Source organism: Odocoileus virginianus, chromosome 11 (assembly GCF_023699985.2).
Source record: "Odocoileus virginianus isolate 20LAN1187 ecotype Illinois chromosome 11, Ovbor_1.2, whole genome shotgun sequence".
Classification (NCBI taxonomy): Eukaryota; Metazoa; Chordata; class Mammalia; order Artiodactyla; family Cervidae; genus Odocoileus; species Odocoileus virginianus.
In genome coordinates this window covers 33,069,098-33,094,310 of record NC_069684.1, presented here as the reverse complement: position 1 = coordinate 33,094,310, position 25,213 = coordinate 33,069,098, and the positions used below count along the sequence as shown (strand labels likewise).

The 25,213-nt window shown below is 47.8% G+C and overlaps 1 protein-coding gene across 12 annotated transcripts in view; it reads right to left on the bottom strand.

Moving 5' to 3' along the window:
• CAMTA1 (calmodulin binding transcription activator 1) overlaps positions 1 to 25,213 on the bottom strand; it is a 961,599-nt gene that overhangs the window by 647,699 nt on the left and 288,687 nt on the right. For all 12 annotated transcript variants that reach the window (XM_070474225.1, XM_070474228.1, XM_070474227.1 and 9 more), the window contains one exon: positions 14,058 to 14,125. In XM_070474225.1, the coding sequence (XP_070330326.1) occupies positions 14,058 to 14,125 (68 nt within the window). The remainder of the gene's footprint in view (positions 1 to 14,057; positions 14,126 to 25,213) is intronic.

The window sequence follows — 25,213 nt, the reverse complement described above, 5'->3', positions numbered from 1 at the left end:
CTCAGTGCCCCAGTGCGCAATGTCATGAACTGGGAATGCAGAAGAAAACCCCAGCAGACTCGTGGAATTCTCCTAAACTGATGGCCGTGTTACTCCTGAGAATTCAGATACTTCTCTGAGAAGATGAAGCCCTAACTCTCTGGCAGGAGGTAAACTCACAAAGCAATGACCTTAACTTCGTAAATTAATTCCAAAGCACAATTGTTTTCGATCTTCATTTAAAGTCAGCCTTTGTTAATCTAGATTTAATGACATAGGAAATGGAAATTCCCTTAATAAAATAAGTTATGAATATTTATCGTCCCATTTTACCTGAAAAATTGAATAATTCATCAATTAACTTTACTATTAATTATTTAATGCAAAATTAATAAACTGCGAAACTCTTACATACCCCTGCAGACCCTCTGGCGCTGGGTAAGAAAATTAAACACCAGAGAAATGGCATGACTGTGGGTAATTCCAGACATACCCCAATGGGATATAGGGGGTTACAGGTGGAATTTCTCTCCAAGAGGAAGAATTCTCACCTTGGAATGCTGTACCACAGCCGGAAAAAAAAAAAAACCTCAAAGTTTGGTGATTATTACAAAATAGTGTTTCTGTTGTGCATCCGCCTGTCACCATCACCATCAATACTTTTTTCACACATTCGTGCATGGACTGTGATGTGAAGCCATCCCAGCCACAGATCCCCTCGCCCTGGAGGTCCCGTCCTCCCCCGTGGTCTCAGACAGGACCCCGGTGTGAGGAGGATGGAAGGAGGGGGAAACAGACTACCAGGGACAGGTGACGGGGCGGGGGGTGGGGGGGGCGGTGACATCAGCTAAAAGCTGAGCAGTTGGCACTAGGGAGAACCAAAGCTTTGAGTCACTGAACACCCAGCTCACCATGGAGCCTGGCTCACTGAGAACTCTTCTGACTCTCCAAACTCAGAAGGCCTGTCCCTGTAGTAACAGGACACTGATACTTTACACTAGATGGAGACTCAGTCTTTTCATCATTAAAATGGGCACTCACAGACGTCAGTGCAGGCACCCTCCTGTTTCTCCCCTTCCAGTTCGTTCTCTACCTCCAGCGTGCCCAGGATGAGGCTATCATCATACCTGCTCATTTAACTGCCTCACTCAAAACCCTCCCGTGGGGGTCCTCACTATCCAGCACTGTCCCTGAACCTGGAGCTTGGTCTCCATGCGCCTCCCTAACCTCACTCCCACCTGCTCCTCCCCAGCTTCACTACCTGGGCTGCAAGGACCTCCTTCTACTCCTACACTCTCCTGGCACCTTCCCGCCTCAGATCTGTACAGACTCCTCCAGCACAGCCAGGAACAACATGCTTGCCTTCGGCCCCCATCATCCCACCCAGCACACACACACACACACACACACACACCCATCCTTCAAGTCTCCATCCAAAGCTCAGCCCCTCAGGAAGGCAGTCTGACTGTCCCCCTACCATGCCTGCTGGAGAGGCAGCCTCTCACTGCACCCTTGCAGCATCGCCATTGGTGCAAACCATCCGTCTCATTCACGACTCCATCCCCAAAGCCCAGCATAGCACCTCGCACACCGTGAAGAACCAGAAAGCGTCCACGGAAGAAACAGATGAACAGAGCAGACCAACAGCATGAGAGGTGACCACCAGATTCAGGAATAAAAGGTTCACATGCAACCCCACGGGAGAAGACAATGCACCTGCAAAGAGAGCACCATCAACCCCCAGATCCAGGGGCAGCATCTCCCAGAGTGGGTGGACAGAATTAATTATGGCCAGCCTATGACATGGAGGTAGGAGAGTGGCATGTGTGTGTGTGTGTGTGGGGGTGTGTGTGAACACACATGGAAATAGCACATATCCCTGCGCAGGCCAAGTGCCAGGGTAGGGTGACCTGTCTCCTCTGCGCTTGCTCCTCCATTGCTGAACATGTTTTGTGATTTCCTAATTTCATTGTCTTCTTCTCCAGCTTTCCCATATGCCTGGCAGGGCTCTGGTCTCCCTGACACTTCAGCCTAAGTCCCAGCTGCCCTTCTGTGTACAAATCCAGTTCCACCACAGAAAGTTCAGAAAGTTCCTGTTCTTGAAGATTTCTAAAAAAAAAAATAAAAACAAAAAACAAGATCCCAAATTCCTACAGACCTGGTTAGGGCGGTGATGGGAATCACAAAGCAGCCAGTTGCGAAGCACCTTGCCCAGCAAGCAACTATCCCAGCCTCAGGCTCCCCTCTGCCCCCTAGAGTCACCTCAAATTAAACAGTTCAATCAGCCCTAAGTTCCATCCATCCCAGGTGAGGTCAGGGCTGCCAGGAGAGAATTCCTCTCTTCTAGGAGAAATTTTCCTCCACCCAAAATGTTCCCATGGTCCATCTTATCAAATCATTGAATAAAAAGAAGGAAAGTTTTCCCAGAAATTTTTTTCTCTTACAAGATGGCCGTGAAATGGACAGTGTGGGGAATATAATCAATAATTATTTAATATCTCTGTATGGTGACATATAATACTAGACACTGTGGTGATCAGTGCAAAACGTATAGAAATATTGGATCACAATGCTATGAAATAGGAACTAACGCAGTGCTGCAGGCTGATTCTACTTCAAAAACAAACAAACGAACTCACGAAAAATGAGATGCGAGTCGTGGTTACCAGAGGTGGGGAGTTGGGCTCAGGGGGGAATTAGATGAACGTGGTCAAAAAGTACAAATGTCCAGTTATTGAATAAAAAAGTGCTAGACATGTAAAGTACATGATAAATATAATTAGCACTGCTCTAGGTTATATACGAAAATTGTTAAGAGAGTAAATCCCGAGTTATCATCACAAGGAAAAATTCTTTGTTTCTTTAATTTTGTATCTACTTGAGATGAAGGATGTTCACTAAAGTTACTGTGACAAAAAAAAAAAAAAAAGTTACTGTGACAACCACTTCATGAAGTATGTAAATCAAATCTTATGCCATATGCCTTAAAAGCATACAGTGCTGTGTGTCGATTATATCTCAATAAAACTGGAAGACACAAAAGAAAAAAACAACTCAAGTGGCCAAGTATGTGTTGTGTATGCATGTGTGGGGTGTTGTGTATTTGTATATGTTGTGTACTTAGATATACATGTATAAGTGTCCATGTGTGTACTGTGTATTTCCGAATGTGCATATGAGTGTTGTGTGTACATATGTATACACCTGTTTACATGTGTTATGTTGTGTATCTCCACTCATGTCTGTGCATATGTGTGCATGTGTGTTGTGTGTGTATGTGCTTCTGTGTACATGTGTGTCTGTGCACATGTCCGTATTGTGCATTTGTATGTGCGTATCTGTGCATATGTCTGTATTATGCATTTGTACATGCGTGTATGTGTATAAACACACACCATACAAAGCAAACACTCATGTGGACAGCAGGATACACAGTAGAGTTGGAGAACTAAGAAAGATATTCTTCCTTTGTTTTTGGCTTATTTTGAATTTTTTGAAGCCCCACAATAATAGACTAGACAATCTAAGAATAGCAAAGATAGTACTACCTCTTAGCCAGAGTGAGAACAGTGGGAGAATCTCCAGCTGATTTGAGAATTACTCATCACACAGAAAATGATGAACTGCAGAAGTGATCTGTTCTGAGAATACGACTTCCAGCCTCCCGACCCCACCAGACACCCCCCTCTCCCCGCAGCCAACATCGATTTATTAGATCAGAACTGACCGAGGGCAAATACCAGACACCAATCCAGATCAGTTACAGAAACACCAGACAATCCTAATTTTCCAGATTCAGGAGAAGGAAGTGAAGATGATAATAAACTGGTGGGCCCCAGAAAGAAAGCAAGATTCCAGTCAACGGACTCTCTGGCAGGGTAGGTAAACGCCTATGCATTTGTGCTACTTCATTCTCAGAAACAGTCTTTACTGCCAGGTTGCTCTGCTTACAAATGCCAGCAGGCATCCCTGGGGTGAGCAGTCTCCGGCAGGGTGTCTGCACCCCAATTTGCATCACGGGCGTGACTGCTAGGTTGCTTTAGTCATGTTCAACTCTTTGAGACCCTTTGGACCATAGCCAGCCAGGCTCCTCTGTCCATGGGATTCTCCAGGCAAAAATATTGGAGTTGGCTGCCATGCCCTTCTCCAGGAGGTCTTCCAGACCCAGGGACTGAACCCATGTCTCTTACATCTCCCACACTGGTAGGCAGGTTCTTTACCACTAGGGCCACCTGTGAAGCCCCGCAGCCCATATGAGAAGCACCCTGCCTGGAGACTAGGACAATCATGGAAGACACCTTCATAGCCAGGCAGACACAAAAGGCATCAAGGTTCCATTATCAGGTGACATGCAGGGCAAAATGGATGGCCCCGGAAGCCCCCCAGGACTCACAAAATTCCACACAGGGAGAGGCCATGCACCTTGCACCAACACCAGGAATGGCTCTGAGCCAGGGTTGCTGCATTGAAGTGAGCGTAGTGTTGTTGGAGCTACTGGCTTTGGAGTCACTCCCTGCACCCAAGAAGCCTGTGCATCCCAGGGACAGGGTTTCCTGGGTCCTGACTGGCTGTGCATTTAGAAATCTGAAAACTGTATTGTGAGGCATTTCTTTTTACAGACTAAAACAAGAGAAAGAGAAAAAGCAAGACAGTGAGACAGCAAGAAAAACAGAGTGAGCCTAAGAAGAGGAGAGAGAAAAAACAGATGTGGCATTAGTGGTGAAAGACCTGCCTGCCAATGCAAGAGACATAAGAGACCCCGGTTCGATCCCTGGGTCGGGAAGATCCCCTGGAGGAGGGAATGGCAACCCACTCCAGTTCTTGTCTGGGGAATCCCATGGACAGAGGAGCCTGGCAGGCTACAGTCCATAAGGTCACAAGGAGTCAGACATGACCGAAGCGACTTAGCGCACACACACAGTTCTCCATTAGAAGGGCTGAGCGGTGGTCAGCCAGGAAGACAGGGTTTCTTGACATGAAGACAGCATCGCGCCTCTGATCCAGTGACAGCAGAGGGATGACCACGGTGTAGACCCACAATGACAGAGCAAAGGGTGACGGAAATGGGAGGGGGTCAGGGATGTTAACACACTCTAGAGAGACAAAGAAGCAGATGGGGTGTGCAGAGCCTACACTGCAGAGTAGAAGCAAAGCCCACCTGCTGCCTAGGGGCCACCAGGAAAAACAAGCCAGTTTGCCTTCAGAGCCCCAGAAAGACCCGTGCACTGGGAGCATCAAGTACTGGAGAAGCAGAGACTCGGGAAGGGAGGGAGGAAGGGAGAGGCTCAGGTCTGTGCAGAGAACAGACAGACCCTCCCAGGGCCCTACGTACGCCACCTGGCCTCTGCCCCCACTGGAGGCACATTTCTTCTTGCACAAAAGGACCCGAAAAGACCCCAGACTTGAGACAGCAGAGGAGAAGCAGGCAACACGGATGTAAACCAGGAGAGTTCATGACTTGGTGAAATTGCAAGCGCCCTTCCTGCCCAGTTCCCAGACCCCTAGCAGCCAAGCCCAAACCACCAGGCACCTGCGGAGAGATCCTTTGCTGGAGAACCTGAAAGACCTCTGCAGACGCCAGCATCTAGAGATGCAGACTCCAGAATCCCCCCACCGGAAGCTGGCTGCCTCCACTGATAAGCCCACTGGCGAAAAGCGGAGTGAGAGGACAAACTCTCCGTTAGCAAGCAGGGAAGTCAGAAGATAACATCTGAAACTGACAAATCAAGAAAGAGCAGAACAAACATTGAAAAGTCAGGAGGTAAATATCAGAACGAAAAGAAGTGGGCATTCCTGGGAAGTGGGATTGAGCTGTAGAGCAGAGGGCGGCTACTTCTTACAAGCCTTTTCGGATCATTTGATTGATTAAACTACATGCATGTGTGCTAAGTCACTTCAGTCCTGTCTGACTCTGCGACCCCACGCACTGTAGCCCACTGTGCTCCTCTGTCCATGGGATTCTCCAGGCAAGAATACCAGAGTGGGTTGCCATGCCCTCCGCCAGGGGATCTTCCCAGCCCAGAGACTGGACCCAGGTCTCCTGCATTGCAGGTGGATTCTTTACCACTGAGCCACCAGGGAAGCTTCAGATGCCTGTGTATTTGAGTTTAAAAATAAAAAGAGTAAAAGGAAGCAGAGGCTGGAGTCAGAAGCCGGCAGCTGCCTAACCCAGTGAGACACAAGACACAAACACCCACTCCCCTCTCTCTGCTCCCTCCCAGGAAGCAGAACCTGAACTTGCACTCCTGGCTCCAGGAAGTGAGGAGAAAAGTGGAAGTTGGCAGGACACAAGAGGACACACGAACCCCGGAGTGTGACAAACGCCCCATGCCCACTCGCAAAAAGGGCAGTCACTTAAGGCTGTGCAGCCAGAAACCTGAAGGAAGCCCTGGTCTGCTCCCAAGGACACCAGGGACCGGGGTTCTAGGCAGCCAGGACGCCTGCCTCAGCCCCCTTCCTGGGCACTGAGGGGGATCGGTGGCCTCCCCATCTCCTCTGGCTTTGACACTCTGCATCCTGTGATTCTGGGAAACGCACCAAAATCTGGGGCAGTCCCACTTTGATACCGTCGAGACACCAGACATTTTATCAGGATCCAGGTCACAGCTTCATCCCTACCTCATTCAGAAACTTATCCCAACTACTGGGGCCCACAAGGCACATGCCTTCCAGGAGGCCAGGGGCACTGAGGCTCCTCATAAGTCCTGAGCCAGCAGCCGCCACCCACTGCTACTTTTGTCCTTTGGTTAATGATAAGAGTTTGGACTTTGTCAGGAATTTGCTCAGTGCGTTAGGAAATGCTGAAATGGATGTAACATGACACATCATTATGCTAATTTGATAGCAGGTTCCCCAGTTCAGTAGAATGCAAAGGTTACCACGTTGAAACTGTGGCCGACTTGGTTTATTTCTTCTTTTACAGAAGGACAGAGTCCCAGAAATTATCTATTTATAGAGCAGACCTCCCAAACTCTGTTCCTCCATAGTACCTGCCACACACACACACACACACACACACACACACACGCACACACACACACAAGACCAGTCCCCAATTCCCCACTCTGCCTGACCGGACACAGCTACAGAGGCAGCTCAGGGAATCTTTTTTTTTTAATCGTTGTAAAATATATATAACATAAAATTTTCCTTTTATAAGTGCACAGTTCAGTGACATTAAGTACTGATAAATCCACATTGTTGTGCGGCCTGCACCACCATCCACGCACAGAACTTTTTCATCCTCCCAAACTGAATTCCGTCCCATCAAACACTAACTTCTTGGCCCCCAACACAGCTGCTGGCAACAACCATTCTACTCACTGCCTCCATGAATCTCACAGCTCTCAGCATCGCCTATAAGTGGAGTCAGGCAGTATTCACCCTCTTGTGGCTGGTTTATTTCACCGATCAGAATGTCCTCAGAGTTCATCCATGTTGCTGTCTGTATCCGAACTCCACTTCTTTTTAGTTCTGGGAATGTTTGAATCTCTCAGATGGGATCTCCACGTGATCTGTGCAGCTCCATTCTAATCACTTCCCAGGAATAGAGGTTTCCTCAGGAAAGTCCTAGAACTGCCCCAAGGAGCAGATGCCCTAGAGGTGGCCAAAAAGGTCACTCTCCTGTGCCACTTACAGGTGGCACGGAGGTCCTGGCCAAAGAAGCCCACCTGCCCAGGGACTCGTCTGGGGCTTGATGAGACTGGATTTCTGGGTGGAGCACTCTGCCCACACCTGGTCCCACAGCCCAGCCCCTCTCTGCTGGTCTGCACAGGTGCCAGCCTGCTCGCCCACCAGCCTGCACCCCACCATGCACACCCCGCATCTAGGCTCCTGCTCCTCTGTGCACAGAGACAACAGAGGCGGCATGGCCCTGCCCATGGGGAGCACGCTGTCCCCCCGGGGAGGCAAGGCTTCCACACTGGTTATCACTCAGTTGTCAAAAACTGATGACAAAGAACCTGGGCTACAGAAGCTGACAGCAAAGAGGACTCCCCGTGAGCGGGTGTGCCTGTGGGACTCCAGGAAGACCTCAAAGCCAAAGGATGGGCAGATTGGGATGGACATGGGGCACTGGAGGGAAGGTCAGCCAAACCAGGGGACACAGAAGGTGTGTCTGGAGAGCAGTAGCAGCATCCTAACTGCAGTGGGTACTTCGTGGTGGGGAGTCAGAGAAAATGAATGAGAAAGAGAGGTGGAGGAAATGCGCTAGGACCCTGAACACAACACTGGACTCCATCCCATAGGTTTTCAAGAACAACGATGCGATGAAAGGAGTATCTTAGGGAAACCAGGGGGAGGAAGTCCAGCCTGGAGAGGGATGTGGTTGGAGCTGTTCAGTTACCCAAGAGTGATGCAGATGGCCAGGGCCAGGCCACAGAGACAGAGGAAAGTAAGCATGTGAATTACAGTCCAAAACCCTGGCAGAACCAGTGACCAATGCCATGCAGGGGAGGAAGACAAAGCCACGGAGGAGGACAAGCGGTAAGCCCTGGAGCCTTTAAGATGAGGTGGCTCTTCTGAGAGCAAGGGAAATCAGAGAGCAGAAACAGAGCCAGAGTGAGGGCAGGAGGAAGAAGGAAGATGATGAGTTTGAGGTGATACTGTGACAGCCAGGTGTCCAGGAGAGAAGTTCAGGCTTGGGGAAGGTCCACAGAGGGTTAATAGTCAAACCCTGTAGTTCTTAAGAGTCCTGGGAGGGAGAACTTTGGAGGTAAGAGCAGAAGACCCAAGACTTGGTCTCACTTTCAGCATGGGAAAGACCCAGGGTGGAATATGCAATGGACCTGTGGGGTCCTGAGAGCCCAGAGATGAGGGTGGGTCTCCCGCTGAGTCCTTTGGGTCTTCTTGAAACTCAGGTCTCACTTTTCTTCTCCTTTCCCTCCCGACCCCTCCTACTTAGCTGTTTTATTGCTTATTGACCAAGAAGCATTCAGTGTTCATTATAGGAAAATTCCATTAATAGACCTTTGGTGTTTCAGTGTTAAGGTGCTATCTACATAAATCTAATTAATTAATTAGATAATTAATAGCATTTTCCAGCCTCCTAACAGATACAGACAAGATTCCTGGGAAGGAAGTGTTTTCAATTCCATTTTGAGCTTCATGTGTCCCCGGCTTCCAAGGAAGGTTGCATGTTTCCCAGGGGAGGAGAAATAAATTATTGGGCTTGCTAAATTTTGCAGCCCGCCTGCCTGGGCTCTGCTGGGCTCTGCTCTCTGCCCTGTGGGGGAGTGTATGCTTCTCCACACTGCCTGCAACTTGGAGGCTAGATCAACTCCAGAGGTCAGCACAGGAACCCAGAGCCAAACTCACCAGCAAAGGGAGGCTGAGTCTCCCAGGTGGTTCAGAATCAATGGAGATAGGAGGTAGAAAAAAGTAGTGGGACCATTTGCAGGGCCACCTTCACATCCCACACCAGCAGAAGTATAGCCTCAAAGCTAAGACTGTGGGCTTTGCTGTAAGATAATCCTGGGTTCAAATTCTAGCTCTCACATTTGGCTGTGCCATCTTGGACAGATAATACACTCTCTCTGCATCTCATGTCTGGCAGAGCTGCTGAACAGACTTAAAAGCCCATCACGGAAGTGCCCCAGAGCACAGCACTAGGAAATCTATACAAGACAAAAATAAAGTGGAATAAAACCAAATCTCTCCCTCCACAACCTTCAGACTCACTCTCATTCATTTCACAAATATTCATGGAGCACCCACTATGTGTCCAGCAGCGCTGCAGGCACTGGAGAGACCCCTCAAACAAACCAGACAGAAAATCCTTCTTGTGGTACTTTTGGAGGGAAAGGAGGTCAGGTGATGAATAAGTGAATTAAATAAACAGGGGAATTACACCATGTCTCAAGTAGTGAAGGGCGCTCTAGAGAAACAGAACACAGGAACAGAGGAAAGGAATTCCTGCTGGATGGGAAGGGTGTGATTTTTAAATCATGTGTTCATGGAAGACCTCGTGGAGAGAGTGACACCAAATCAAGGCCAGAAGGAGGAGCTGGAAGAACGTTCTAGATGGAGGGGTGGAATCTCCCGATTCTAAGATTCTAAATTCACCTAGCATGGTGGGGAGCGTGGAGTCTCCTGGGGTCTCCCAGCGGTATTATTATAGTGCTGAGCACACAGCAAGTGCCAAATAAAGACGTTCTAAGGGTGATTTTTCAAGCTGCCACTTTCAGAAGGTCCCAGTTGCTGATAATACGATACGGGGCTGCTTCAACAATCTGCGTGCAGCCCTGTTGTGACGAAGCTGCCCCAGGGGCCCCCAGCCCTGGGAGCCTCTTGCAGCACACCTCATTATTAAACAGGTGAGCGGGGCTCCTGGGACCTTCACTGTAATTAGGGCAGGATCTGAGCAAGGGCTCTATTTATAACCCCCAGCCATCAGCAAGCCAGGGAGACGACGAGAGGGTCCCTCTGCAGCTCCTATACCAACATCTATATGTGAACTGATTACGACAATTAATTTAATAGGGATTCCTCCACACAAACAATGTATCATTTTATTAGGAAACTCTATAAATGTCAGTGGTGCAATTCATTTTTATTAATTTTCTGAAATGAAATTAGCAGTGGCAGCGGCAGCGGCAAACAGAAGTTGTATTGCCTCCTCATTCAGCAGAGTATTGGTGTCATTAATTCCTTAATACCAGGAGGCCGGTTTGCATGAACTCAGCAGTTAACTGCACCAATTAATTTCAATACAAGAGAAGGGAGGGGGATGGGGAGATCCAAACTCAACCCAACAACTAATTTAGGAAGGTCCTTGAACAACCACAGCAACTTTTCCGCCTCCTGGGACAAGAAGCTTTCAAGTGTAAACACGGATTGGATGTTACAATACTAATAGGAATCATTCTATCTTTACCCTTCGCTTTCAGAAAAGAAACTCGTCCTTCCAAAGCCTGGAGAGATCGTGGCAAGTACGTCCCAAAATCAAGGACAACAGGAAGCCTGGGGATGGCCCCTTGCAAACAGACCTGCTTGGGCACGGACCCTCATAGCATACAAAGCAAGATCACAAATACTGTCTCATTCAATCCTCATCGTGACCCAGCGAAGACACAATCAACATTGGCCTCTGTCTCATGCATGAAGAAGAAAAAATGGAGCTTTGAAAGGGGCTGAAACAACTCTGTTAAAGTCACAAAAGTACTGAGTGATGGGGCCAAGGCTCAGACCTGGATATGTCAATATCAAAACCCTCATCCCTTCTCTGCCCCCAGACGCCCTCCTTGTGCCTCGAGACAGGAAGGCTCTTGGCTCTATTTATACTCCCCCAAAGTCAAGTGAGTCAGGCACGACCATGAGTGACATTCGCTTCTCAACGGAAACCCGAATTCAGGCTGAAACACGAGGTAGGATCCCCGCCCTGTCGTGCCATCAGGGAGCGACTGAAGAAGGACTCGCGTCCGCACATCTAAAATCAGATGTCTAGCCCAGGAGGCGTGACAGAGAACCTCATTCTCTGGCTAAAGAGAAGCTCTTTCCTTCCACTTAGATTCAAGAAGTGTTTGGCTGAGGAATGAAGGGCGTGTGGAGAGCCTGGAGGCTGCTTGAGACGAGGACCACGGTGGGGAGTCAGGAAATGGTGCCAAGGTGGAAATCAGACAGACTTCCTCCTGCCCAGAGAAACTAGAGCAGCGGTTCTCAAAGTGAGGTCCCCAGCCAGTCACACCCCATCACCTGGGGCTGGTTAGACATACAGAGGATCAGGCCCCACCCGGACATCCTGAATCAGAAACCAGGGGTGGGGTCCAGCATGTTACTGGAGCAAGCCCCCCAGCTGATTCTGATCCCTGATTAGGTTTGGAAATCACTGCCCTGGAAGAAGGTGCCCCCAAAGAAACGAGAGATGAGTGGACCAGGCTCTCCACACTACAGGACACAGCTGTGCTCACAGACAGTAGATGGGTATCACATTCGCTCTCCCTGCCCCAACTCTGACCACCCTCTAGCAAAGAATGTCCTTCTTGGCCTCATTCTTTCTGGGCTTGGCCACAGGAATTGCTTTGACTAATGGATTGCAAGCAGGTGTGGCATATGATGGGCTAACTAGATGGCGCTAGTGGTAAAGAACCCACCTGCCAATGCAGGAGACATAAGAGACCTGGGTTCGATCCCTGGGTCAGGAAGATCCCCTGGAGGAGGGCACAGGAACCCACTCCAGTATTCTTGCCTGGGAAATCCCATGGACAGAAAAGCCTGGCTGGCTACAGTCCACTGGGGCCACAAAGAGTTGAACATGACTCAAGTGACTTAGCACACATGCACCCATGTGACACATGATGCCACATCCAGGGGACTTCACTGTGCCTACATGGCCTGCCTTGGCTGTTAAGTCCCTGCCATTCTCCATGAGACCCAAATGTACCAGACAGGGAAGAGGGGTAGTAGACAGGGGTTGGGGGAAGCTTCTAGGCCTAGGTCCTACAATAAGAAGACACATCAAGTGGTCCTGAGCCCAACCCAAAACCAAAGCCAACCCACAGACCCATAAGCAGGAAATAAACATTCATTGTTATAAGTTACTTAGTGTGGAGATTGTTTCTTACAAGGCACTATCACATCAAAAACTGACTGATACAAGCCATTTGATCTTATAGCAAAGGAAACCATGGCCCCAGAAGGCTGAGAAGTTGAAGAGTTCCTACAGAGGGGTTCAGGATGAAAGGTAAAAAGATTAGAGTCAAACTCTACCCCCACCTGGGAATGCAAATCTCAGGAACTCACCTCCCTTTCCTCAATATCCTCTGATACACTCTTTCAAAATGGAAAATTTTGTCCTCATCTAATGGATGTGTGTGTGCTAAGTCATTTCAGTCATCTCTGACTCTCTATGATCCCGTGGACTGTAGCCTCCCAGGCTCCTCTGTCCATGGGATTCCCCAGGCAAGAATACTGAAGTGGGTTGCCATGCCCTCCTCCAGGAGATCTTCCTGACCCAAGGATCAAACCCCCATCTCTTATATCTTCTGCACTGGCAGCCAGGTTCTTTACCAGTAGGCCACCTGCAAAGCCCCATCTAATGGATGCTAACCAGTAAAAACTGAAATGTCTTGAAGAAATATTTTAAAGAACCTTCTAAACTGAGTAAATATTTTTCTTCCATGGCTCGGAAAGGACAAGCTGATGGCCAAGTGGGCAGAGTGCACACCCTCACCCCTTTCCCTGGTCTCCCAGTTAACAAACAGGGAATTTGGTGCTTCTGGCCAAAGGAAACAGACTGGGCTTTCCACCTCTCAGGTTCAAACCCATAGCCCAGTTATCCTGTAAGCTGTTCTCTGGCTAATACCACTCAAGCTGTTAAACATCTGGGCCTATCATCACTAATAGAAAACCTGTGGCAATTGGAAGACAGTGGCTGTTTTTCCAAAGCTCTAGGATGGAACATACCAAAAACGAAAAAACTGAGAGCTGGGGAGGAGAAGAGGCTGCCTTTAAAATCAACCCTAAATCCCAACGCCCCCATTCTTCACAAAATAATATCACTCGCCCTGACAGAACACAAGTTAGCTGAATCCTCGCCAATTCCCTCTGTTCCCAGGTGGTGAGACGAGTTCGGTGTCCGTGGCAGTTGGCAGGTTCATGGACGTGGACTAAATAATAAACTGCAAACAGCCATGCCTTTCTGATTGGGGAGATCTTAATGCCATCCAGAAAAACTGGACTTTCAGTTTGTGAAACGTGTTGAGATGAAAGTGAACAGTTAAGGTAGTTTCTCTTTTTGAAAGTACGTTTATAGAGAACATCGGTGGCACTTTCCCCAAATAAACTTCCCCTGACAGTCCTGCCTGCCAAGCCTTTCCAAGCACCCAGCTGAAGGATCCAGCCTTAAGCCAGCAGGTTAAAATTTCCAACTTGCATGATGGCAACTGCACTGGTTTTAATCCATCTGATTGCATTCACTACCATGATCTTGGGCCAAAGAATGAGACCTCAGTGTCACAAGCTATCAGGCACAACATGGCATTCTGAACTTGCTCATGAATGAACTGACCAAACCAAGTAATCAATGAAAATCAATACATTTACTGCACATATTCAAAAAACCATGAGATCTGGGACATTACCTTGTCTTAGGGGAGGTGGTTAGCCATTCTTCGTGTTTCTCAAATGTTATTAAATAAGCTGCAATTTCCTGAAACAGAAGAATAAAAAGATAATAACAACAATTAGCTCACTTAGGATCCTGAAAGGTAAGAAGGATGATTTTATTTTATTTTTATTTTTACTTTTTTTTTTCTTTTCTGTTTTCCCAGCCGCCATCCTCTTTTGTGAGGTTAGAAGCTCATCTCCGGTGGAGAAATACTCAACTTGGACTGCGTTTCTATTTTGATTTTTTTAAAAGACCTTTCCATTCAACCTGCCATACTGTAATAATCAAAGCACCGGGTTTCAAAAGATGAGTTGGTGGCAAGGACAAGGATACCTCTCTGTGGAAGGAAAACATCAGACACCATTCCAGCTTATAAATGTCATTAATTTGAAGCAGGAGAAAACACACGCCAACAACAGGTCTCCACTCGTGCAAGGTCAGAACTGGAAAGTTTAGTCGGTCTCCCTCTGAAACTGGAGTAACCTTTCATCATTGTCACAAGGAGCGTTGCCTTCTCTCAGCATAGCCCCAAGCGCTGAGCCACATCACACAAAGATTAAAAAAAGGAAAGAGAGAGCCATATTACAGAGACAGAGACAGGGAGACAGAAAGAGAGAGAGAGAGCGGGGGGCAGGGAGGGTTAACCTTTCCTACTTCTGATAATCTACCGAAGATCGCTTCAGAAAGACGAGCCGTGTCAGCAGAGTTTAAGGCAAAGATGGAGAAAATGTGGGCACCTGAAGGTAAATTAAATATTTATAAACACAACAACATCACTGCAGATAGAATTACTGATTTATTAATCATTTCCATAAAAAGCCAGTGGATGACATCCACATAAGTCATCGCTCGGGCTCCAAGGCATGATATGGCCCATTACTTCCAGCTCCAAAAGGACCTGCTGATGTGAAATTGGCAGGAACTGTAAGTTAAATTAAGGCTGGACTAGTATGCCATTCCCTTGATCTTGGTGATGATACAGCACGGAGCTGCCACCCTCGACAACCAGAAAAATGCAGGGAGCCAGCCTCCCGTCTCAACTTCCTGTGCCACTGGGGTTCCGGAAGCACTCCTGGGGATGGAGTAACAGTCAGCCTCCTCCAGGCTTGGATGTCAGGGCGTGGACACCAGTGCCACAGAGATGCTCAACTTAGGCTTGAAGGAAAAGAGACACCACCAAAACCAGGGAAACAGGGCAGGCCAATGTAGAAAACACCACCAAGGCCACACAGTATGATGGTCACAGGCCCAGATGGGGGTCAGGGCCTCTCATCATGGTGGAAACTGGCCACAACCACAAGCTAGCCATGACCGCTAACCAGAGCCCAAGCTACATCAGTCCTTTCCCCAACAAGCTGGGAAACAGAAACCTATGGCAAAAATAGAGTTGCCTTGTACAGATTTCTTTTTTTCCTCCTCTGGTAGTGCTCTGTGACAACCTTGAGGGCTGGGATGGATTGGAGGATGGGAGGGAGAGTCAAGAAGGAGGGGACACATGTATACTTATGGCTGATTCATACTGCTGTATGGTAGAAACCAATACAACATTGTAAAGCAATTAATTAATGGCCACCTGATATGAAGCGCCAACTCATTGGAAAAGCCCCTGAGGCTAGGAAAGATTGAAAGCAAAAGGAGAAGGAGGTGACAGAGGATAAGATGGTTAGATAGCATCACTGACTCAATGGACATGACTTTGAGCAAACTCAAGGAGATGGAGGACGGGAAAGCTTGGCATACTGCAGTCCATGGGGTCACAAAGAGTCAGACATAACTTAGGGACTGAACAACAACAATCCTCCAATTAAAAATTTTGAAAAATGTTTCTATTGTTGATTTCAGTTAAAGAAGCTGATCAATCAAATCATTCTTTTCCCTCTCCCTGGACGATGTCCTCCCTGAAGTCTTACCATAGACAGATACCGCCTCCCCAGGCTGGCCCTCCTAACTCATCATGACAGGGCTGGCTGCCCATCCTCAGTGTTCGCATGGCACCTGGCACCTTCCTCCAGCACGAAGGATTGATCACTCTGCATCCTAATGGCTTGTTTACTTGGATGGCATCCCCCACTAGTCCATGTACTGCTCAAGGTCAGGGAATAGGTCACCACTGATACATCCCAGGACCTAACGATGTTCTGATAAATGTTTGTTGGATGGATGAATGGATGGGTGGGTGGGTACGTAGGAGGGAGGTATGAAGAGCAGGCACTGTAGAAATAAAAGTGCCTGTATATGGGAGGGATATATGTATATACATGACTGATTCACATCTTTGGATAGCACAAACTAACACAGTATTGTAAAGCAATTATCCTCCAATTTAAAAAATATAAAAAAATCACCAAACTTCAAAATACTGAAATTCTAACCTAATGACTTTTTTTCCAGGAATAAATCCTATTGTCTATAACGCTATGATTTACTTTTTCTAAAAATGGAGATTTCTTGGTGAAAAAAAAGTGTATACATAAGTAAGGGTGTTTGTGTGTGTGTCCTAAGTATGTTGAGTGTTTGTATATGTTTATTACTTAAGATAGTTGAGTGTTCAGTGCTCAGTCAGGTCGACTCTTCGCGATCCCATGGATTGTAGCCTGCCAGGCTCCTCTGTCCATAGGACTCTCCAGGCAAGAATACTGGACTGGGTTGTCATTACCTCCTTCAGGGGATCTTCCCAACCCAGGGGTCGAACCCTTGTCTCCTGTGTCTCCTGTATTTGCAGGCAGATTCTTTACCACTGCGCCACCTGGGAAGCCTAAGAAAGTTGAAGCAAGTGCTTAAAAGTAGCAAAACCCAGAAGCTCCTAGACAGACCTTTACTGGTGAGTTAATTAACTCTGGTCACCTGAGAAGGTGATAGAGTCTGACGGTGAAGAGCACACGCTCTGGAAGCAAACAGACCCAGCTTGGGGGCTGGCTCTGCCACTTACTCACTGTCTGCCCTTGAACATGTTATCTGACCTGTCCAGACCTTGGTTTCCTAGGAAACTGAGATCAAACCACTTCGTGGGTAGTTACAAGGAGTGAAAATTCTTAATACCCTGCCTGGCATATAGCAATGCCCAACAATCATTGATGCCACGATTAAGATTAGAAGGCCTACGTGGTGCAAGTCGGCTCTACAGAGACCCCTGATGAGGTAGCAAGTACCCAATGGTCCAGCTGCCTGTGCTGCTGGACTTACCTCCATCAAGCCCCACCCTCTACTGGCCTCCACCCCCAATACCCACCGTGAATGCTAACATCACAATGGCTCTTCAGAGTTAGTTGGCATCAATCCTTCCCCTTTTCTACTGGAGCCCACTTCGTTGCACAAAGCACTGGGAACTAACAGTGGCTGGAGTCGGGAAGTGGATAAACTGGGCCACTTTTTAGGTACTCATCTACCTGAACTTCAGTAGTTTTGATATCTGGGGGAATGGTCTACACCAACTGGAACCCCTGGGACTCAGGCTCCTGCCCAGGCTAAGAGCTGAGAGCTAAGTGACCTCTAATAGCCCAGAAGGATGGGGGCACAGAGCACCCCAGCCACCTCTAAATTCATCACAATGTTCCAAAGACACAGAGCCCCAGAGAAGGCCTTCGTGAACAGGCAATGTTTGCCCCAACCTGTCAGGGCTCCCCACTACCGCTACTGTTGTACAAGGAGAAAAATTCCCTGGGCTGCTTATTGTATTCACTATTTACTCTACAAATGTTTATTGAGCACCTAGTAGGACCAGCCAGAGAAAAAGACCACATGAAGTCTGCCCTTAAAGAGCTCACAGCTGAGGACAAAGACAAGTCAATGTAATAGTGGGGCTTTCATGTCATCACAGGGTCAACTGTCCCGTCAACTCTGTAACCAGACCCAGTAGGTCATCTCAGGCCTGCCAAGCTGCCGTGCAAACAAGCAGAGGCCCCAGGGAACCACACCGATTCATGGACTGTTTTCGAGCACTGGCTACACTCTCCTCCACTCTCCCCCCCACATATATCCCCCTGGTGGAGCACCCGTCCCCCTTAAGAGCAGCCCCTCCAAGCAAAGGAAACTGAATGCCTAGCCCCAGGCTCCCTATTCTGTGGTGCTCACCTTGACTAAGCCTGAAGCTGAACTTGATCACCAGGGAGCATCACCCTGTTACTACCTGACTCCCATCTGGACTGGGAGTGTCTAGGTCACCTGTCAGATGGGCAGACCATGGGCCAGACTCTGCCTCCACAAACCTTAGAATTTTGTTGGGGAGATGGCTAGGCACATCCCAAAGAACCTCACAGAATAGTAGATGCTAAAGAGTATGAAGCAAAGCGAGACCCATCACAACTCAAGAGTCATCTGGGCTATGAAGGGGATTGATTTCCAAGGGAAGGGGGATTTCACCATCTGTTTCATCGTAACAGCTGGTGCTGGCAGTGATGTCCAAGGCCAGCGAGTGCTCCAGGACTTCACACAGGACAGTCTCACTTAATCTTCAAAACAAACGATGCAGTGGGAACCGTGCCCATTTTACAGGTGGGGAACCTGAGGAGGCACTAGGCAGTTCAGTGACTTGCCCAAGGTCACATGGCTACGCTCTGCAGAAGGAGAACCTGAATCAATGTGGAATGGCTCCAGAACCCACACTCTCCACCACTGATCAGGATTTCTTAAAAGAACAGCTACAATGTGCTCAGAGGGAGGAAAGGAAACCTTGCCCGTGGACAGTCACGCTTCCCCCGGCTCAGGCTAACAAGCCTCCTGGCCTCTGCTGAGCCAGAGTTACCTCACTGCCCCACCTCCCTTCACGGGACCAGGAGCAGTGAGACTAAGCATCCGTGAGCAGGATTCTCCTCTTCCAGCAGGATCAGGCTCCTTTCCACCCCAAAACCTGTGTATGATTCATGGGATCATCTATTTTAGTGACAGGAGAAGTTTCCTATATCCAGGAACCTTTTGTTTTAAATGCCTTACAATACAGACAAAACAGAGAAAAAGAGAGAGATGCTCTAGCTGAAGAGAGAAAGAGGTTTTGAAAAAAGGCATCTTCAGCCCAACTTTCTGGCCCTCACCACTCTTTCCCTGAGGCTCTACCAACCTAGGGCTCCAAGGAGGTCAGATGCAAACACAGAACCAGGCCATCTTGTTTGCATAGGGCAGGAAACAGAGGTCCAGAGACAGGGAGGGACTTGGCCAAGATCACATGTTAGTGACTGAGTCAAACTGGGACTCAGGACTCCCCACCCCAGTACAGGGTACTATTTCCCCCTCACTTGTGGCCTCTCAAACACAAGTCTGGCCCAGGAAATTCACAGAGTCCTCAAACCAGAAGAGAACATGCCCCAGCAAAGTGACAGCTGGGACACAAACAAAATCACATACAGAAATGTTCCCAGCAGCACTGTTCACAATCCCTAGTGTCCATCAACAGACAGACAGATGGATAAACAGAATGTGTTCTCTCCACACAAGAGGTTATTCAGCCACAAAAAGGAGTAAAGTTCTGACACATGCTACAACATGGATGGACCTTGAAAACATGCTGGTGAAGGAAAGCAGACACACAAGACTGCATGTTGTATGAGCTCATTGATGTGAAATGTCAAGAATAGGCAAATCCATAGTGATAGAAGATAGGTTGGTGGTTGCTAGGGGCTGGACAAAGAGGGGCCATGGGGAGTGACTACTAATAGGGGATGTGTCTCCTTTTGAGGAGATGAGATTGTCTGGAAGGAGACAGTGGTGAAGGTTATATGCAATATCGAGAATATACTCAATGCCACTAATGGGAAATTTTATGTGTATTTCACCACAATAAAAACAAGAAGAAAGTGTGGACGTCCAGCTGAGTGCAGCCTGGCATGAAGAAAATGCCCTCCCTTCCTGCAAGGTCGGACCCTGCACCCATAGGGCCACCCTGCATGCCTGCAAGTCTCCTCCAGCTCCTCCCTGGCTCCCTTCGGGTCTCTCTCTTCCTGGATCCTAAACACTGCATCAGTGCCGAGAAGAACGACTCAACTGTCAGGATGAAGGAATTCACTGCAGGATCCAAAGCAAAGACTGTCCAGCTTGCAGATTTTAAATGTTTAGTTTGTCCTTTGGATGTTCAAATAGAAAAACTGCTGCCAAGATACAACGTCTGTGTGTGTCGGGGGGCTCCGGGAATCCCACAGGCCCCTGTATCTGCTTGGCATCGGATTCCATCCCTGCAGACCAGAGAGGAAGGCGGTCCCTCCCCAAGTGAAGTGAAAGTCACTCAGTCATGTCCAACTCTTTGTGACCCCATGGACTGTAGCCCATCAGGCTCCTCTGTCCATGGAATTCTTTAGGCAAGAATACTGGAATGGGTTGCCACTTCCTTCTACAGAGGATCTTCTCAACCCAGGGACTGAATGCTGTATCCAGCACTGCAGGCGGATTCTTACTGTCTGAACCACCAGGAAAGGGAGAACCGCCAGGCATGTAAATTAGCCCCAGAAAGCACAGTGAGCTCCAAGAGTGGTGCAGCCACTGCTGAGAAGGTTCCAGAAGCTAGAGTTCATTCTGGAGTGACACAGCAGGGAAGACTCCCTGGAAGAGGTGGCCTATGAACAAGGTCAGGAAGAGATATGGCGTCTCTCCCACTGAGAAGGACAGAGTGGGCAGGACTGCCTGCCATTGTTGCCTGATCACACGCCATGTCGCTATGCATCTCTGTCATCCAAAGTCATGCTGACTGCTCACTGTCCAATTGCCAGGTGAGGCTGGTCCTGTCTGCCCCCAGGTAATGGGTCTGGCAGAGGACTGCAAAGCCCATCTTGGTGGTGAGCCAGCTTGGGCCAGTGAGGCTCAGAGTCATCATCGGAGGCTGCCCTGGGACTGAGAGATGGCAACACAATGTGCCAACCTGGCTCCCCTTGACCCTTCTCACCTCAGCTCCTGTGCGCTGATTCTTCCCACATAAACTTCCTGACCTTGTTCATAGGCCACCTCTTCCAGGGAGTCTTCCCTGCTGTGTCACTCTAGAATGAATTCTAGCTTCTGGAACCTTCTCAGCAGTGGCTGCACCACTCTTGGAGTGCACTGTGCTTTCTGGGGCTAATTTACATGCCTGGCAGTTCTCCCTTTCTTGTTTTTTAGTGTCTGGGGAGGGTCTGAGTCTCAGTCCCTCCATCACCAGAGCCCTGAGCGGTTCTTGTATCTGAAGGTGACTGTTGGCATAGAGGCTGATGAAAGAATACAAAGTTCTCTTCTAAAGGATGCAGACAGAAAGAGCCTATGTCTGAGCCAACTTTGCTACAAGCTGGGGGGTTGGGAGTGGAAAAATAAAGGTGCACCTGCCATCAAGGCTCGATGCCCTACATGAAGAGGCTCGACAGAAATGTTCTGCAAAGCTCTCCACATCCGAAAAGGCAGCACCCGGCCAACCCATCAGCACCAAGGCAGCACTGTCCAGCAGAAGCAGAATGTGAGCCACAAAGGCAAGCCATGGGTGTGACATTTTTTAAACAGTATAAAGAAACAAGAGCAATTAATTTTAACAATATTTTTTTCAGACTTCTCTGGGTGGTCCCATGGTTAAGAATCTGCCAGCCAATGTGGGGGACACAGGTTCGATCCCTGGTCCGGGAAGATTCCACAAGCCTCGGAGCAACATATCCATGGGGCAGAAATACTGAAGCCTGCATGCCCTGGAGCCCGTGCTCCACAACAAGAAAAGCCATCACAGTGAGAAGCCCATGCACCACAACTAAAAAGTAGCCTCTGCTCACTGCAACTTAGAGAAAGCCACACAGCAACAAAGACCCAGTGCAGCCAAAAAATAAATTAAAATTTGAATAATAATAATATATTTTAAAATATATTCTATACTTTAATCCAATATATCTAAAATATTATGATTTCACTAGTTCTATTTTTTTTAAAGCAGTCATGAGTTATTTCACAGTAATTTCAAACTAAGTTTCCAAACCCCAGAGTGTATTTCCCATTTCTGGTCCATCCCAGTCGGGAGCAGCTGTATTGCAAGATCTGGACAGCTACCTATGGCCACCATGTTCAGCAGAGCAGCTCCAGATACAGACATCACAGGAACCTGCAAATCTCAGCATGCCTCCTGGAGCCAAGCCCCCTGCCTCCACAGGGCTGCAGTGGAGTCCAGGTGTGAATAAAGAGGCAGCCGCAGCAAACCACTGCATTTGAAGCAGGGCTCACTGGCCCCCTGGTCCACCTTGGAGGTGAGGAGCCGTGTCCTGCCTCCGAGAGGCTGTGCCTGTTTGGAAGAGGACATGGAATTCTGAGAGAAGCTGGATTCACCTCCATTTCTCAGCCTGAGCACACTGTCACAGCCATTCCTTCTCCAGAAGTAACTCACTGAGGACACCCCTTACCCCTGCCCAGCCCAGAGCAACTGACTCTCCCTTCAGCAATTTCCTCTGAAGCTGCCCTCAGAAAAAGGACTGGACCCTCCCAGGCCTTCCATCAGCTCTCCCTGGGGCAGTCCATTCTCTATCTGGGTGGCTGGTATCAAGGAAAGAGCAAAGTCAGTCTTCAGGGGTTTTTAGTGCTTATTGGGACAAATTCAACAAACAAACGAACAAAAGCAACAACAAGCTATACAGAGAGATGTTTTGTTTTTTTATTCTCCTGACTCCAATAAAGGAAATACCTGTGGTCTCCACAATCTCAGATATTTTGTACACATGCACACACAAAAAATATACAGATCTTTCAACCAAGGGATAATTTTTTAAAGTTTGTTTTTTATGAGAATTTTGCACAAGGGTTTTATCTGTAAGGGACCGAAGCTGAGGGGGGAAAAAAAAAAAAAAAACAGGACTCTCCCAGCAGCTGGCCCCAGCATCTGCTAGAGCCACAAAATGCAATTATATTACTCCCAAATGAGAAGTAAAAATATCTTGCTTCCAATACTCTTGGTTTTAAGATTCATACTTAATGTCCTCTGGGTATTTCAATGGTGCCAGATCTCTGTTATGTACTTTATTAGGGATGTGTGAATGTCATATTAATGACTTCTAACCAACATGTTTACAGTGGCAGGGAACTTTCCCAGAACCCACTACTCACTGCACTTTTCCAAAAATAAAAATAACAATAATAATTGGCCTTAATTGAAATAAATAAATAGCCATTCCATGCCCTGCTCCCAGTGGCATGCCCCACCTGCTGTCAACAGGGCACCCCATGCATGAAGCCTGTGGGTATCCTCCTCCATGATAAAGATTCCAACACAGGGTTCAAGAGCACCACACCCCCTCTGTATACATCCTGTCTCCATCTTTGAAAGTGAAGGTGTTAGTCACTCAGTCATGTCCAACTCTTTGCAACCCCATGGACCATAGCCCCCATGAACTATAGAGTTCATGGAATTCTCCAAGCAAGAATACTAGAGTGGATAGCCATTCCCTTCTCCATGGGATCTTCCTGAACCAGGTATCAAACCCAGGTCTCCCACATTGCAAGAAGATTCTTTACTATCTGAGCCACTAGGAAGCACATCCCAAAATCTCAGATGGCCAGGCCAACACTCTCTACGAAATGTTCTCGGTCCCCACTCGAAGGTCAGACCAACACCACAAATCATGCTTTTGAAATGACCAGCTCTTGTGATAAGCAAAAGCATATAGAATAATGGTTTACACTTTTATTTATATAAAGGGTAGCATAGTTCTACTCTGACAATTTATGAGGGTGCTGGCGATTAAGATCTCAGGGACCCAAGGGTGTCTGGAGGACTTTCTATGAAATGGTAAGTAGCAATTCAGGATAAATTCCTAACAGCCTAGACTTGTGAAATAAAGCCTGGCTCAGTTGGCTGTTATTTAGATGTGGGAAAGCATTCTCATGACCATCAAAGTGCCAATCAGAGCAGAAACAATGAGCTATCATAAAAAGTCAGAGAAAGATTCAGGAAGGAAGCAGTTCCTCCAGTCTCTCCTTCATTTCATTATCCACTCATTGGTTCCATCATTTGATGAATTATTGAGCACCTACTATATGCCAGACACTACCCGAGGCCCTAATGATACAAAGACATATGAGTGATGGTCTTGGGAAATACAACCGGGAAGACAGACAAAGCCGTGGGATCCAGGGCTATTGTCAAGTGCAAAACAAACGATGAATGCTAAATTAGCAGCATGAATAATGTGTTCATACTGGGAAGAGAAGGGAAGGTTTCTCCAATGAGCCAACGTTCAGAATGGGTCTTGAAGAATGAGTAGGAGGTTGCCAGACTGACAAATGGTAAAGGCATCAGGGAAAGGAAGAGGCCGGTGCAGAAACAGGAAAGTGGGGAAAGCAAATGTGCTGGGGAGACTTTGGGTAACGTGAAGTCTTAGAATCTTCAGGGCATGGGGAACAATAGGACCCAGAACTGGAAGGGGAAGAGAGACTGCGGAGGAAGGAAGATGCTGGGCAAATGAAGCTTTATCCATAAGAGGCAGGGGAGCCATGGAAAGCGTTCAAGTGGAAAGGAGACACAAAAAGAGTTATGCTGCAATATTTTTTTACCATGCTGCACAGCATGTGGCATCTTAGTCCCCCAACTAGGGACCAAACCTGTGTCCCCAACATTGGAAGCACCGAGTCTTAACCACTGAACCACCAGGCAAGTCCCAAAACAGCTGTGCTTTATTTCTTTTATATATATTTTTAATTAACTTATTTATTTTAATTGGAGAATAATTACTTTACAATATTGTGATTGTTTCTGCCATACATCAATATGAATTGACCACAAGTGTACATGGGTCCCCCACATCCTGAACCCCCCTCCCACCTCCCTCCCCACCTCCCTCCCCACCTTATCAACTGTGCTTTAGAAACATCAGTCTGATGGCGCCGGAGCAAAGAAGGGGCTACCAGCCAGAGACTATGATTAAAGCCCAGGAAGGAGAGGGTGAGATCTGAACTATGACAGTGGGGATGGGCAAGGTGGAACTAAGTTGTATTGTTTCAAAAGTGAAAAAGGGGGGGCAGCTTGAAAGCCAATTGACTGGAGAAAATGAGTGAGAGGGAGGCAGTGAGGGCGCTTCCAAAGCAAACAAGCCCAGGGGCTGAATCAACCCCAGATGTGCTTGCATGGTGAACATGGCATTTGTTCCCATTTGGTTTATTTGCCAATATTAAAGACTGGGAGATGGGGATTTGCAGTTCCCTTGGAACCTAAGGGAA